The sequence below is a fragment of the Mytilus galloprovincialis genome, chromosome 8 (assembly GCF_965363235.1).
Source record: "Mytilus galloprovincialis chromosome 8, xbMytGall1.hap1.1, whole genome shotgun sequence".
NCBI classification, from domain to species: Eukaryota; Metazoa; Mollusca; class Bivalvia; order Mytilida; family Mytilidae; genus Mytilus; species Mytilus galloprovincialis.
This window is the reverse complement of record NC_134845.1, coordinates 54,942,712-54,959,792: the sequence shown is the minus strand read 5'-3', so window position 1 is coordinate 54,959,792 and position 17,081 is coordinate 54,942,712. Positions and strand designations below refer to the sequence as shown.

Sequence of the window (17,081 nt, the reverse complement as noted above, 5' to 3'; positions counted from 1 at the left end):
TAAATTTATAAATTTTGGCATTACCAATTTTTGCAGTTTTCATTGCTAAAGTCTGAAACAAATTATTACAGTAAAAAAAGTGCAAAGTCATAAATCCATAAAAATTGGTACTCACGAAAAAATAAATAAAATACTGCATGTACAGTTTATATGGTGTAACAGTAACTTTAAATATTTCTATATTTTGTGAGACAAAATATTGTCATATCTTTGTGGAATACCTCCCAGAAAGAAAAAAAAAGAAAAAGGCTTTCAGGACTAATTTTATCAGGAAGTTCATCACTGGCAACAAAATCTTTTTCACCGCATAGGTGTGAAATAAATTATGTTTTATAGTACCTGTAAAATTTACCTTGGTATCCTTTCATCAGAAGATTATTTTTTAAGTACTTTTCTTTTGCCGAAAGGATTGTTTTATTGATAAACCTGTTGCGATAAGAGCATTATTAGATGAAATATTCACTTAAAATTCAATTTTCTGCATTTTTACCTTGATTTTTTATCTGACCTAACGGCAAAGCTTAATAGAGCTGATAATTTTATCATGTATGATCTTACCGCAGGATTTTTTGGTGTTCATGTATTGTGTAATTTCAGTCTCGAAAAAATGATGTTCGAAAAATTAATTAACTTAACAAGTTGAGTTGAATTGTGTAAAAAATCTGATAACCGAGAATTGCACTTAAAAAAAGATTAGAAAGGGATCTTGTCAAATTAAATATTGAAAATAGAAATAATTTCATGACCACAAATTTTCAATTTCATTGTCAGATTAGAAAAAAAGTGATTAAAAGTGTACTCTGTTTTCATTTAATTGATAAAATTTAAATAAGATTGAAATGTTTTTTAACAGAAAGAAATTTAAAAATATGACTCAAAGATTTGGCAAAAAGGGAGGTAATTGTTGCTAGTAGGATTGTGCATGGAGGGTGAAATTTGAGTGTCATCCTTTTTAATTTTTTTAATTTTATTAGCATTTGATGCAGGACTTTAATATGTTAATTGATTTTAAAAGCTACTCAAATGATAAAAAACACTTATGATTCTTAATCATTAAATTTGTCTATCACTGAAAGATGTCTAAGCAATAAGAATGATTTAATGTTAGATTTAATACAAAACTGAATTATTTTGAATTATAAATCTTTATTTTGATGTAATTTTAAGCTATTATGCAACTTAAATAGCACTTTCATGTGAGAAAAAATAACTCATATTGAATGAAAATTGCTTGAGGCTTTTTTGATATTTTAAGAAGATTAGTTTTGCAGAAGTGGCTTATATAATGACGATTTGTGATTATGATTGGCAGATCTTTGGCTGTTGATTCAGCTTGGTCATTTCAACTTTGTTTATTTATTTCAAATCTACTTTCGTTACTTTGTTACAATGTTAAAGGTATTGTTTATCAAAGCTCAGAGAAACATTTTGAAAACATTGAAAAATGCAGGTTTTTATCTTGACTTTTCAAATTCTTTGTTAAAACTTGAAAAATGATTGGAATTTTTAACAACTTGAAATTGATTGTTTATATGATAAGCTGTGGTTTGCTATTTATTTACTTATAAAGAAAAGAAGGAAATAAAAAATACACTGAACTTCAGAAAAGAATATATAACAACTTCAGTACATACTCACCTGGCAAATAAAAGTATGAAACATTGATTCTGCACAAATAAAAAAAAAAAATGTTATCATTTTTCTGGTTCTTCCTGAGTATAAAATCTTTAAGATTAAGATACGTGTACGCTCATTTTTCTGGTTCTTCCTGAGTATAAAATTTTTAAGATTAAGATACGTGTACGCTCATTTTTCTGGTTCTTCCTGAGTATAAAATCTTTAAGATTAAGATACGTGTACGCTCATTTTTCTGGTTCTTCCTGAGTATAAAATTTTTAAGATTAAGATACGTGTACGCTCATTTTTCTGGTTCTTCCTGAGTATAAAATTTTTAAGATTAAGATACGTGTACGCTCATTTTTCTGGTTCTTCCTGAGTATAAAATCTTTAAGATTAAGATACGTGTACGCTCATTTTTCTGGTTCTTCCTGAGTATAAAATTTTTAAGATTAAGATATGTGTACACCTATGTCATTGTTATTGACTTTGACTAGTAATAAGTTTCTACAACCAAGCATTGATGTTCATTCAGAGGTTTTGTTTTGCCCTTTTTTGTGGTCTCTTATTTTCTTTTTCTTTTAGAATCAATTTGGACTTAAGGAATATTTGTTTTATTATAACAATAAATGCTACAATTTGAGATTGATCATGTAGATTCTTTGCAAAAATTCTCCCATTTACTTAACACTGGGATTGGGACATACATGACATAGACAAGATAGAGGTTTGATATGATTCCATGCTCAGAGCTGACATTGCTGCCTTTCAGTACCACATTTTAATATGCCTATAATCTCTCTCTCTTTAAGAGTACTTTTAACTCAGTGCCAAGAACAAAAAAATGAAATACAATGATTATTCAATCTTCAAAGGCATTTAACCCTTTTCGACTCTTTTAAAACCCTATATTGATTTATATGCAGTATGCGGAATGCCTTTATTAAACAAAACAAGAAACAGATATCAAAAGATCAAAAACAGTTTATATATCCGACCTAGTATTTTTTCTAATAATTTCTACTTTTGCAAATTCCTTGTTATTTCTGTCCTGAATGAAAAAATCCATTAATGCAGATTGTATTTGCAGAAAATTTCACAAAAAACATGCACCGTAATTTATGCATTATGAAAACATTCACATTCAATTACGAACTCACAAAAAACATAAGAAGAAGATTAAGTAGCAGAATTTGTTATTTAGTAATTAAATATGGTTATGACACTTTATGAATTTGTACAAAGAGCCTGGGTAATTGTTTGTGTAATGTTGTAGAAATGCATTTATTACGAAAAACCCATGTTGAGCATTCTTCCTTGTCTAGATTTGCCAATTTGCTAATCTAAACCACTTTGTTTTTACTTCTCAGCTGGTGGTGTAATTGAAAACGATTGTAGAGTACTTTCATTTGAAAAGCTTTTGTTAGTTGTCTTTCCCTAACCATGTTATTAAGAAAATGCATTTTGATTCCAAAAGTACTAAAGGGAGATAATTTATGATTTGTTGGACTAAAAGTCACTTTTGTCTTATTTTTGTTGTTAATCTATTTGGATATATTTGAAAATAAATAAATCCTGAGATATTGTTTATAAGATAGCCTTTAAAAGTTGTTTTATTTAAGTCAGAAATATGATAGAAGGTCTAAACAGAATGTTATGTTCTAGAAATGGGAGATAACTCTTTAAAAATGTGAAACCTGTTTTTTCCTTTGTTTAACATTGTCCTTTACCATTTTTGTGATCTTAAATATATTTTTTTCTATATTTTAATAACATAGATTTAAAATTGATTTACATGAATATTCTAGGACTGAATTACTGATACTTTATGATAATTTATGGAAGATTGTACCAAGGGGGAAAATGATAAAAGTTGTGGATCAGTATTATTATTAGGAACTGATCTCAATATACATGATATATCTGTATTTCCGCTGGAAAAAGTTGTGACAATCAGACTCACCCTTAAAAAAAAAGACTTCAAATATTGGATTCAAAGCAATTCTGATAAAGGGCACTGACTAAAATTTTAACAAGAACAGTTTGTTCTGATTAATGTGGTTTTAAAATAACAAGCATCAAAGTTGTCAACGGCAGGACATAACTTGAACTGTCTGTGTATCTCGTCTCTTGTCTTGTTAGACCTTGTCCAAGTTCATATTCAGTCACCTTTGAACAATTCAAAGAATTTATTGCTTGTAATGGGAAAATAAGGTCAGATGTAAAGACCAATGAAAAAAATGCTTCACAGACATGCATCCTGTATAACTTGATAAAGTTGGATAATTTATAAAGTTCAGAAAACTGTAGAAAAACATTTTATAGTCTTTTGTTTGCAAGATTGACAAATCTGAAATGATTGTAAAAATAGCTGAGATTCATTTTTTTACTAATAGTTTATCATAAATGACAGGTGACTATCTAAGGTAATTTTCGTGGTGTAAAAAGTCCCTGAATTAATGTTTTTTCTTGATGGATGATAAAAAAACGAAAAGGTTGAAGAAACTTGTAAAAAGGTGGACTTTTTATACACAAAAATTGCATGATTTAGCCGAATGTCTGCAGTATGTCCTTGTCTGTTAAGATACAAAGTCGTTTAACAAATGAGAAAGTATTTATCATTATTTAAGAAAAGCATGCTTACATCCCTAGTCCATATTTACAGCATGCAGTGTTATACTTTTTTACCCCAAAATACAACAAACAAAATTTTTAGAACTACACTGTTAATTGACCTAATCAGAAGGCGTTGGTCTTAAATACATGTTCTTTAAAAGTTTAAACAAATGTTATTTTAAATGGTATCATTTACTTCTAATTTATGGGCCAAATATTTAGGTACCACATATCCACCCCCATGTATGTCCTTAAAATTACCTTTCTTTGTACTTATAATAATCATGACAATATTGTAAAGTACTAGACAAGTTTTTCCGAAAAATTCAATTCCAAAATTTTATAATTGTAATTGCCAACAAAAATTATTGCAGATCATATTTGTCTTTTAAATATGAATAGGATATTATGTTTCATAAGCAAACTATCTGTATGAGTGCAGTGTGAAACTTAATAGAATTAAAATCTTGAAAATCCTCGAGTTAAAAAAGTGTTCAAGTGTTGACAGACCGGATGAATCTCAAGTTTGAAGCACCATTGAATTGAGTTAGGACACTCCAGAACAAACCAATGTCATCAGAAGCCTTATGATAAAGACGTCTCATGCAAGTAGTCTTTAAAATAGGTTTTAATCAATTTATTTGAAAAATGGATCTCTGCAGGTTTGCTTTAATGATATTTTTAATCATAAGGGTACTTCACTCTGAAGCAGGAGTTGATAGTAAGAATGGTTTGAGTGGGTAGAGATAAAGCGTATGTCAAGTTTAACTCAGAAATGTCTGCACTTTCTTAGCAGTTAAATTTAAAGATTATTTATTTGTGGTTTTAAAAATATATAATAGATAACTTTGACTCAGACTTTTGATTTTCTAATTTTTTTGTTGAATGAAATTTTGAAATAAATTGCATGCGTGACATTCATGACATTAGAACATTTCTTTTCAACTGAACCCAACTCATTTTAACAAGATTCTTAATTTCTTCCATTGTAAGATGCTTGCATTAAAGAAACTCTGACCAAAAAATTTAAAACTGATTCACCTTGTTAAAAAAAGGTAAACAGTTGAATTAAGTTTTTACTGTAAATATTATAAAACTCTGCAAGGACTCAGGTTTTTTTTAACATTAAAATGTACTTCCATGTTCTCTCCATGTAATGGGACATATTTATCAGTAATACATGTGCATGTATTTGCACATTAAAGACCACAGTATAATATATTAAAATTGTCAGTTTTTGCAGACAATTTATTATTATGATTCAAGATTCTTTTAAGTTTATTTGTCAAATTAAATTGATTTATTGCACATTAAGAACATATTAAATGAAAACTTAGGAGATTTCCTTTTACCAAGATTCCTATGCTTTATGATGAATGGAAAACAAACCATCCACCTGCTGGGGAACACATGTTTGTAGTTTTGTGAGAAGTAGATTTTAATTAACAGTTAATTATGTTCTCAAAAGTTGGTTAAATGTTTATTAAACATAGAAAATTAAATGGTGAGTTTGTTGTGTAATATATCAAAACTCATGAAAATATAATCTGTTCTCATGCTGGTTTATATGATATGAAATCTGTGGAACTGTAAAGTCTAAGCTATATCATGTATATTAATTGTCAGTTTTCTTGCTGAAGTTCTCTCTGAGTAACTGTCTCAGTTGGCTTCTTGCACCAAATAAATCCCCCAAAAACAACATGTAATGGTAAAGCTTTATATTATTAGTTTTCTTGCTGAAGGTTTGGTTGTTTTCTCTCGGTACTGTCTCAGTGGGCTTCCTGCACAGGAAAAACATAAAAAAAAATCAGGCAGGTGAATGTAAAAACTATAAAAATCACATGACAATAAACACCAATTTAACAAACAATTAACAAACAATACAGATTTATTTCTTTTCATGTTTTACTACAAAGTCCTGCATTACAGAAAATTTGTCCGTACTTTATTTGGATTTTTAACTTTTTTGGATTCGAGTGTCACTGATGAGTCTTTTGTAGACGAAACGCACATCTGGCGTATATATAAAATTTAGTCCTGATATCTATGATGAGTTTATTTGTACTTAAATTGAAAATTTAAGATTCACCTGTCATTGCCTGTTACCAACTAATTGGACAAATAATTGTATCCCATAAAACAACTGAATCCGCAGTATCCATCATGTTCATGGTATTGTTTAACAGTTCTTTCCTTACAGCGGATTCCATTGAGTGTGTAGCTAAAGGTAATATCTTTGGTTAGCTTGCTTGTTTGCTGAACCGTGAAGTCATTGTTAGGTTAGGTAAACTACCCTACTTTATAAATAGACTAAAATAGACTAGTCCTTCAGAAAACCATCTATCTGTCTGTTGGACTATGCTACTTTGAAAGGAGGGTAGTATACCTCACCTAATAATGACTAGCTAATGATACCTTTAGCTACACACTCAATGGAATCCGCTGTAAAACTATGGTCATTTAACAGCCAACAATCAATCAATCTTTAAAACTATAAATGGGCCGGAAGAATCATGTCTAGTACCTGAGTTTTGGTGTACCTATTTTTGTTATATTGCATTACTTTGTACATTTATTTGAAATTAGTCCAGAATGATAAGTTACTATAATGTACAAAATGACCTCATAAATAGAAAAAAAAATGTATAAAGTTTGTCGTTTACATTAATTACCAAGCACTGTTATAACCTTTGATGTTTTTGCACCAGTTCATTGCATTTAAGTTCAAATGTGTATCATGTCTCATGTCTCCATTATTTTGACCTTATAAGGTTCACTTTTAATTTGTTTTGTCGCAATGTTGAAACTGTACAGCAAATATTTTTGTACACTGATTTTATTAGTTGGTGTATGTTTCAGACTTTGGACTAATAATAATTAATTATATATAACATGTCAGGTTTTAATGAAAAGATCCATTTAATTTTTAAATGTTCTCTAATTTGATTTGAATGAAGAAATGAAAACATCCCAAGTTCATACAGAATTCAGGTTTTAGTTCAGTCAACTTTGTAGTTTGATTTACAACCACTGGCTTTGAAAAGAAAGAGACTATAAAGTTTATTAATTCAGGACACAACTAAACTCTCTTTATGCAGTTGACAACATAGTAAACTAAGGAATTGTGTTTTTTTTTTAAGTTCAAATTTATGCTTTAAACAATGCAAACATTGATTAAGCTCACACTTCTCTGCATGTTCAAGACGGCTCCAAGCAAATTGCACCATTTTGGACGGAAATTTTTAATACATAACAATTATGCTACATTACACATCCATAAAATAGAGTATACAAATTTAAAAAGTGGGGGAGAAGGCAGTACAATCATCAAAATACTTATACACATTTTTGGCATCATATTCAAGTCATTTTTCTTCTTAATTTTAAAAAGAAACTGGTCCTTTTAGCCCTAATAAAATACATGAGAACTAATTGCTCATGTTTCAGCCATTTTCTTGATGTCTCAAATATATATAAAATATATTTAACTGATATGAAAAGAGTAGACATTTATACATCATTTTTTTGTGTTTTTAATGTCTCAAACATGCCTCAGATGACAGTTGACATTATCATTAATCAATGTGTGAAACTGTACCTTTATAAAAACTACATTTAAGTATTAAAAAAAAAACAATGTAATATAAGTATTTAAACTGTGAAAGTTGAGGCTATAAATGTTACTATGGTAACTGTACATTTCTTAAAAATTTGTAACTGAATATGAATGACGAAGAAATGTCTATGATTTATTGAAAGAATTCAGCTACCACAACAAATCCTTTTTTGTCGCAAAAGTATATTTTATTGACCATAAAAATGTGTTTAATCTGTTAGTTTCATTTTTCTCGAGTTAGTACCTTTTTATGACTGCATTCTATACAAAGTACCAGACTCCATTACAAAACCTTTGCCCTCAGATTGAATTTTATTTTGTCATTTCTTTTATATTAAACTGTATTTATGTTGCTTTCAAGTAACAGTTTTGCTAACAAAAGATGTTGAAAATATAATTGCCGTGTACTGGATAACTTTAAACGTGAGGAGACAAATTTCAAATATTAAGTTGATTTAAATCCTCGAGAAGCTAATGTTGTGTAGTAATTTGGAAACGTTATTAAAAAGGGGGAAATGTTGCAAAGATTAGATATAGTTGACTTGATAGGTTTAAGAGTTTTTAATGTTTTACTTTGAAGTGAAGGTTGTACCACTTGGAAGATATTAAAATTGTGGAAAATATCACATTTTTTCAAAGTACATTTTTTTGGCATAAATTATTAGATATGGATTTTGAAGTTGGGTTTTAAGATAACATATTTTTAAATATGATTTTTAGACTGAGCTTTATTAGGAACTGGATTTTAGTATTAAATTATTATTTTCTTCATAACAATTAATCAGGGCTTTTGACTCTTAAAATTCAGAAAAGCTAAACTTCATATTTTTTAAGGACACAAAACATAATTGATATCCATGCAATGATTTAGAAGCAAATATGTTAAACAAGTGAACTAGTGCATTTTCTTGACATTCTTTTCAACATTGTATGTATTTAATTTCATATTTTTAAATGGATGCATGCCTGGTGCAATATTCTTTTATGGTTAGGTATTTAATATGCACTGAATAATTTTCATGGCACAAAATTGTTAATAAGTATATGATAATGTTACCTTCTATAGAATTTAAAGATGAACATGGCATTAAATTTACATGATAGAGTCATAATAACGCAATATACCGAGGCTATTAAAAAATAATAATTGAAAATATATTTGTAATCTTGTCACATTCAAAGTCATAAATATATAAAAAATAAAATCATGTGCTTTTGAAGAAAAAAATTAATTAGTTTCGGTAACATGTACAGGTAGATACCCTTTGAAAGTTTTTAATATAATAAATTTTTAAAGTCAGTGCAAAATTAAAATTCAATGAAAGTTAATCTATCCAGTTGTAACATTTCACAAATGTTTCATATTTACAAATATTGTTTCACATTTCTTAATTCCGTCATCTTTTAATATTATTGCTTATTACATGTATGTTTGGTCTTTGTTCATTTTTGAAGGTCATATCATGGCATAAAGTTGTTTTTCATCTTTGTGCTTTAATGTTCTTTGGTTGATAAGTTGTGCCCAAATATAGGAAAAGGGGGGAGGAATTATGAGGCCTCTTTCTGTTCATCATCTTTGAAACATGGTTTCCTATATTGACACAGATTCTTGCTATTTATATATATGTAGTTTCAGTTGAAAAAACAACTACTGTGGATTCATGTATTTTCATGGGTACCAATTTTCGTGGATTAAGGAAAATTTGCATGTTCGTTGATATTTGATTTCGTGGTTTTGCAGAAATCTGCTTACTAGCCTATAGAAAATGTGATATTCGTTGAACATTTAATTTCGTGGTTTACCTGTTCCCATGAATACCACGAAAATTGATATCCAACGAATAATAATGAATCCAAAGTAAACCAGATGTGTTTGAATAAATCGTAATTCCAAATCAGAAGTGCAACTTTCAGAGGTACTTCCATTGCCAATAAATCAAACAATAAAGTAACCAGAATTTAATTGAATGAACCTTTTAAAGAAAGTTGAAGAAACAATAAACTGTACATAAATTACACCTAAAATACAAGCAGTAAATGTGTGCATTGCAAAACTTTGAAGACTAATAATATTTCAACATCAATCAATTCATTTCATTCATGAACTTGATGATATATTTACAGTAGAAATATAAGGGCTAGTATAGATTATAACACAATGATTGATTGATTGTTGTTTAATCCACATTCAGCATGATTGGCTATATCATGGTTGTGAGTTTATTATTTGTGGAGGAAGCTGGCATGCCTATAGAGAACTTATTTACAACCTTCTGCAGGGACACTGGATGTGGGGTTCACATTCACAACATCTAGAGTTGTGATTAGTTATTAAGACCTCTCAGCCATCAAGTTTTATTTATAATTCTGATAAAAATAGAAAATGCACTTATGATATGCAGTAGAAGTAATTCATATTCTTCTTTAATTTACAGGTAGCCCAAGTTTGACAGGCACTGGAACTGTGATAGTCAAAGTCCAAGACATCAACGATCATTCTCCTGAATTTGAGCACAGTTCTGTTTATGTCGGCCATATTGAAGAGAATCTTCCAGGCAGCTCACTGATCCTGACGGTCAAAGCCACAGACAAAGATACAGGACCCAATGCACAAATCATGTAAGTTGCCACAGCAACAAGTCAGTTGCCATAGCAATGAAAGTAAGTTGCCACAGCAATGAGATTAAGTTGCCACAACAATGAGATTAAGGTGCCACAGTTATGAGAGTAAGTTGCCACAGCAATGAGATTAAATTGCCACAACACTGAGATTAAGCTGCCACAGTTATGAGAGTAAGTTGCCTCAGCAATGAGATTAAGTTGCCACAGTTATGAGAGTAAGTTGCCACAGCAATGAGATTAAGTTGCCACAGTTATTAGATTAAGTTGCCACAGTTATGAGAGTAAGTTGCCTCAGCAATGAAATTAAGTTGCCACAGTTATGAGAGTAAGTTGCCACAGTAATGAGAGTATTTAGTTGCCACAGCAATCAGAGTAAGTTGCCATATGAACGAGGCTAAATAATTGTTCCTTTACAATATGTTTGAAAGAAGGTGATAATCTTTTTGCAGGATAACATCTTCCAACATTAACAACTTTTAAAGTACTGTTGAAAAGCCTGATCATGAGAAGTTTATTTTTTTTGAGGGGGGTTAAAATGACTACAGAGACTTGACAACCAAGGAGATACACAATGAAGAAGGGCAGTAAAAGGGAAAACCCCAAATGAAAATAAAGAACAAGATTTACAATTCATACTGAAACCCCACTTAAAAGGCTTAAACGATATGTCACAAATTTCTTTTGTCACTTTTAATTTACTGAAAAAGAGAGGATATAAAACTCTTTATATTCTCCAACTTATAATTATATTAGTTGACTCAGGATCTTAGTCTCTTAGACCCCAAGGCTAAAATTTGCATAAGTGGTCATAAAAACCTATGGCATTTAAGATTTGTTTTGTTTCTAGAGAAAAATACAAGTTTTAAAGAAAAACAATCATGATAAAATTAAAATAAGACATTGATGTTGCTGGGAGAGTTTAATATATAAGTTTATTGACTATAATACTTTATTCATGACATGCACAAATATGTGCATTTCAAACTTATATAACTGTCTAATAAATTTCAAATTTCAATTTCAATGCTTTATGTAAAGAATATGCATATTTTAGTCCTCTTTTCACCTTAACAACAATTAAGTATAGCTATTGAACACGAAGTATTATCGTTGCACCGGCTTTGAATATGACGAACTTTGATAGAGAATTGATTTAGCTTTAGCAGCTAGTGAGTTATTCTGGTTGAGCTTAAAGATTTACTAATAAGGCTATTTTATTTGTTAACATGATTCAGCGGGATTTGTCTAACGGGGACACTGAGATTTGATTTTAATGGAAATACATTATCTTAAGTAAATACTCAACAGTCTTAAGCCCATAGTTCTATCTTTGGCTGTCATTTTATAAATTGTGCCATTTAAATTGGGTGACGTTTTTCGTTCCGGAGAACCTTTGTATATTATAAGGTCGTCTTGTTAAAAGAAAGTTTGTATGAGAAGTTCAAGATCAGATGCATTATCAGAATGGAGGTCTTTTAGTTTTTACTTTTTTGTCGTACAAGTATATTGTAATTTTACAGTCACGTTTACAAGCCGAGAAAAAAATATGACGTGTTTTGATAAATGCCTGTCTTAATTATATATAAAATGTCTTTAACTTTGATTTGGAAAAGATAAAAAAATAATTATCATCATATATATGAATTATTTATTGACGGTTTCAATAATATTTTCAAATTAATCTGGAATAATATAAAAATGATTTCATTCCCATCTAAAATTAAAAAATGTATAAATAAATTTTAAGATTGATTTTTTTTGCTGCCTTAATCATTTACATTTTTTGTAAGCTTCTCTCACATGAAAATCAGTTGCAATGAATTTCGCAGCTGACATGCACAATTCAAATTCAATGAATTGTAAAACAGCATGATTTTATCTCATCAGGTTTAAATATTTATTTTTTTGTTCTCAAGATGGCAGACACTCTGTCAGTCATGATGATATTTTATCAATTTGTTTTTACTCAAAAAATCCAGTGTCAATGTTTCAACTTTCAAGAATTCTTAAGATCAGGAAAAATAGGAAGAGTTATTAGGTCAGAGATTTTATCTGTCTTCATTAGGTGTTTAAAATTTAGAGTATCTTGATCAACATGATCTGGTATGGTTGGTTTTCAATGGGTAAGCCTGACACAAATGCCTGAAAATTAATGACCTTATTTGAATGGACTTGAAGGAATTACTCAGCATCCAGGAGTCGAATATTAATTTAGACCCTTCATATGTTTTTATGCCCCACCTACAATAGTAGAGGGGCATTATGTTTTCTGGTCTGTGCCACCGTTTGTTCGTTGGTCCATCCATCCGTACATCCTTCTGTCTGTACGTCTGTCTGTCCTGCTTCAGGTTAAAGTTTTTGTCAAGGTAGTTTTTGATGAAGTTGAAGTCCAATCAACTTGAAACTTAGTATACATGTTCCCTATAATATGATCTTTCTAATTGAAATGCCAAATTAGAGTTTTTACCCCAATTTCACAGTTCACTAAACATAGAAAATGATAGTGTGAGTGGGACATTCATGTACTATGGACACATTCTTGTTTGTCATTATTTGGGCCAGCCTCATTAAAATAGAAAAAAATAATACTCATAAATCATAAAAAATTTACATACTCAGCGTTGTTGATTGATTGTTGATTGCTTAGGCCAAATAAAAAAGTATGTGTGGTTCCAGTTACATCTGAAAAAAAGTTAGGTTAGGTAGGTAGGGATTTTTTTTTATTTTATGTTTTTTTTTTACATTGAGTCTATGGGAGCAACAATGACTTTAACAGTGCTTAATGAAAAATGACAATGAAATCTTTAGGGTAGGCTATTTTTAAGCCGAAAAAGTAGGGACGGTAGAGTTACTGGAACCACACATATATTTTTATTTTGCCTTAGTGTTCTTTAGCATATTTAAATACTCAGTTTTGATACTATTTTTTTATGCTCGTGGTGTTCTATGTTCCATTCTGATCTCAATTGACAAGCTAGGACATTGCAAAATTTCCTGCTGAACATTGACAGTTAGTCAAGGTCTTTACGAGTGGTATTAAACATGTACAAAAAAACAAACAAACAAAATTATTTTTCAAGGCCACAATAACAATAAAAAGAACTGATGATTAATTAAGGTATATAACCATATATGCTAATTGAAGATTCCATATTTAAAAAAAAAATGATGATGACATGTTTTGCATATTCTAGCAATGCATGCCATAAATTTAATTAGTTGTGTCAAACAGTTAATGCATCTTTTCAATGCACACATAAATGTAGTTATCATATAACCTTTTAATTTATTACATCTCTTTAGTAATTGATATCCAGGAATTTTGTCTCTAAACTAGTGCAATCTATTTTTAAAATAAAAAAAATATATATTTACTGTTATATTTCCTTCTAATTAACAGAGCAAAGAAAATTCGTATATATATTGTACCTTATTTATAGATCACTGTATGATACAGCCTACAACTATGAGCAAAACCTTTACCACATAGCAAGCTAAAAAAGGCCTGAAATAACTAAGAAGAACAATTAAAACAAGAAAACTAACCATTTTATAACTTCTATTTCAGATACAGTTTAAATGATAGTTTTGGTGAGAAATTTACAATTCATCCATCTACTGGTGCCCTAATGGCTGTCAAACCATTGGACAGAGAAGAAAGGGATGCATACAGTTTGAAGGTCATTGCTAGGGACAACGCCCTCATTCCAAAACAGATTACAGCTGATGTGACCATAATTGTTGATGATAAGAATGATAATTCTCCACAATTTGAGAAACAAAACTACCAGCAGACGGTCAATAATCCAACACAAACAGGTGCAATATTAAGTTACAATGGGCGTAAAAAGGGGTGTGGGGCTTGTATCTGCACGGAAGAACGCAAAATGAAATTGCCATTTAAAGATTTCTTGCACGTTGATCTGTTTACCAATTTCATGACGAATAACAAAACATTTTCACGGCTGCACATGAAATAAAAATGGCCAAACATGTTGCATGAAAAAAACAACTTTACAGATCTTTACAACTCTTTTTTTTTTTTTTTTGACTGATATTTTAAGCTTCCAAGTTTTTCCAAATAATTTTCTTTCAAGTTTGTTTTATTTTAAATAAATTAAATTCCTAATACATTATGGATATAGATTTTCTGTGTTTGTGAACCTTTGCTCGACAATGACAGAAGACAGAGCTAGTAACAAATGGGAAAATATCCTGATCATAAATGTTAGATCCTATTTCTCTTTTAATTTCTAAATTCAGACTTTATTTCTAATTTCTGACTGTATATCTATATATTTTATTGTAGGAGATTTTGTGTTGGGTGTGACAGCTTTAGACAGAGATATTGGTGGCAATGGACAAGTGATCTACACTTTGACCGGGTCAGACAAATTTGTCATCAACAGTCACACTGGTATCTTGACCGCTAGTCAAACCCTGAATGTTACCAGGAGTACTTATACATGCTTAATTAAAGCAGAAGATCAGGTAAGGAAATCCCCAAAATAATGAAATATTTGTAAAGTGGATTTTTAACAAGGGTTTATTGTCAACCCTATTGATAATGAGAGACGAAAGATACTAAATGGACATCCAAACTGATAAGTCAAAACAAAGTGGCAATGCCACATGTGACTTAAAACGAAAAACCAATGATAGACAAACATGAGTACACAAAACACAACATAAAAGTTCAAATCAGCAGCACAAACCCTACTAAAAACTCTAGATGATCTCAGGTGCTTCAGAACAGGAAGTAGATCCTGCTCCAATTTTGGCACCCGCTGTGTTGCTCATCATGTTATACTGACTTAATAAAGAACATAATAAAAAGGTACTGAAGAAAAATTTAAGTTACTGAAGTTTACCTGCAAGTTGAAAGTGAGAATAACTCTACCATGTTTTAAAATAGTGTGAATGTGTATTGAGTGATACCAATATCAAATTATAAAAAAATAAATACATGGAATCAGCTCTAAAAAAAATAATTTGCGTATTTTCAGGGACTGCCTAAAAGAAGTTCATCTGTCAATGTAACAGTCACTGTGTCTGACATAAGTTCCAGTAGCAAGCCAGCCTTTACATCTTTTACATCACCACAAAATATTCAAGAAAACAAACCATCTGGACACCCAATTGTCACAGTCAGGGCTATTTCAAACACAGGTGGCATCATCAAGTTCTATTTGGCAGGAGGCAACATTGGGCAATCTTTTACCATCGGACAGTCCACAGGGGCAATCACTGTACTAAAGCCTGTGGATTACGAAATGACGCAGACATATGATTTGTGGATTGAGGCAAGGGATGGAACAAACACAGCTCTATCAGCTTACAGGAAGATGATCATTAATGTTCAGGATTTGAACGACAATATTCCCAGATTTTCACAACCTTTGTACACGCCCACTATCTCAGAAGATGCAGATATTGGAGGATCAGTTCTACAGATAATGGCCACAGATGGTGACAGTGGTAACAATGGTCAAATGACATATAGATTGGCTACGAATGACACAACATTCCAGATTGACCCCACAACAGGCTTAATTACCACCAGTGTCAAATTAGACAGAGAAACTATTGATGTTTATAATATTGTTGTGGAAGCCATTGACAGGGTAAGTATATATATGGTATTTTTAAGTCTTGTTCAAAAGAAAAAGTAAAATCACAAAAATACCTGAGGAAAATTAAAATTGGAAAGTCCCTTACCAAATGGCAAAATCAGAAGCTCAAACACACCAGAATGGAGTTCTTGCAGAATTCAATATATATAAAAAAAGGAGATATGGTATGATTGCCAATGCGACAACTCTCCACAAGAGACCAAATGACTCAGAAATTAACATTTTTAGGTCACCCTAAGGCCTTCAACAATGAGCAAAGCCTTTTCCATGCAAATAACTTAGTTTGGTTACAACACATGCATTTAATCCAAGGAATTACCAATATGAATGAAAAGAACTAAGAAGGCCACTTATATACTTTATTGATAGGGGCTGCTGCAAGGGTACTGTTACACCACCCTTTTCATATTTTGAAATGTTTAATAATGTAACAGTGGAATACCAAAGTATCAAAAAACAGAAAATTGGTTGATAAAAACACAGCCTGAAACACCAAGGCAGATGACAGGCATTTAAGAAGTTATGGGAACTTTGTTGATCTTTTTCACTTATTTTCAAGCTTGAAGACCTATTCCAGCAGCATGTCTTGGTACCTTGTAAAAATATGATGTGGATCCCCGAGGAAAAAAGATGTGGGAATTGCATCATGCTTGGGGAAAAAACATACGATCTATAAAATTGAATTTAAAATTCTACCATAAAGCACAAACATCTACAAATTTTTCAAATAACAAAACACATCAAGAAATGCTTTTACACTACAGTAGGGAAATATCATTGGCATGAGTTAAAAGTTATATGGGCTATTTTATTGTCGAGCCTTCGACTTTAGTCGAAAAAGCGAGACTAAGCGATCCTACATTCCGTCGTCGTCGGCGTCGTCGTCGTCGGCGGCGTCCACAAATATTCACTCTGTGGTTAAAGTTTTTGAAATTTTAATAACTTTCTTAAACTATACTGAATTTCTACCAAACTTG

The 17,081-nt window shown here is 30.6% G+C and overlaps 1 protein-coding gene across 1 annotated transcript in view; it reads left to right on the top strand.

Moving 5' to 3' along the window:
- The window catches only part of LOC143042230 (cadherin-related tumor suppressor-like), an 83,673-nt gene that overhangs the window by 46,108 nt on the left and 20,484 nt on the right, over window positions 1–17,081 (top strand). The window contains exons 7-10 of the mRNA XM_076214490.1: window positions 10,285–10,468; window positions 14,040–14,290; window positions 14,781–14,962; window positions 15,478–16,095. Coding sequence (XP_076070605.1) covers window positions 10,285–10,468; window positions 14,040–14,290; window positions 14,781–14,962; window positions 15,478–16,095 — 1,235 coding nt within the window. The remainder of the gene's footprint in view (window positions 1–10,284; window positions 10,469–14,039; window positions 14,291–14,780; window positions 14,963–15,477; window positions 16,096–17,081) is intronic.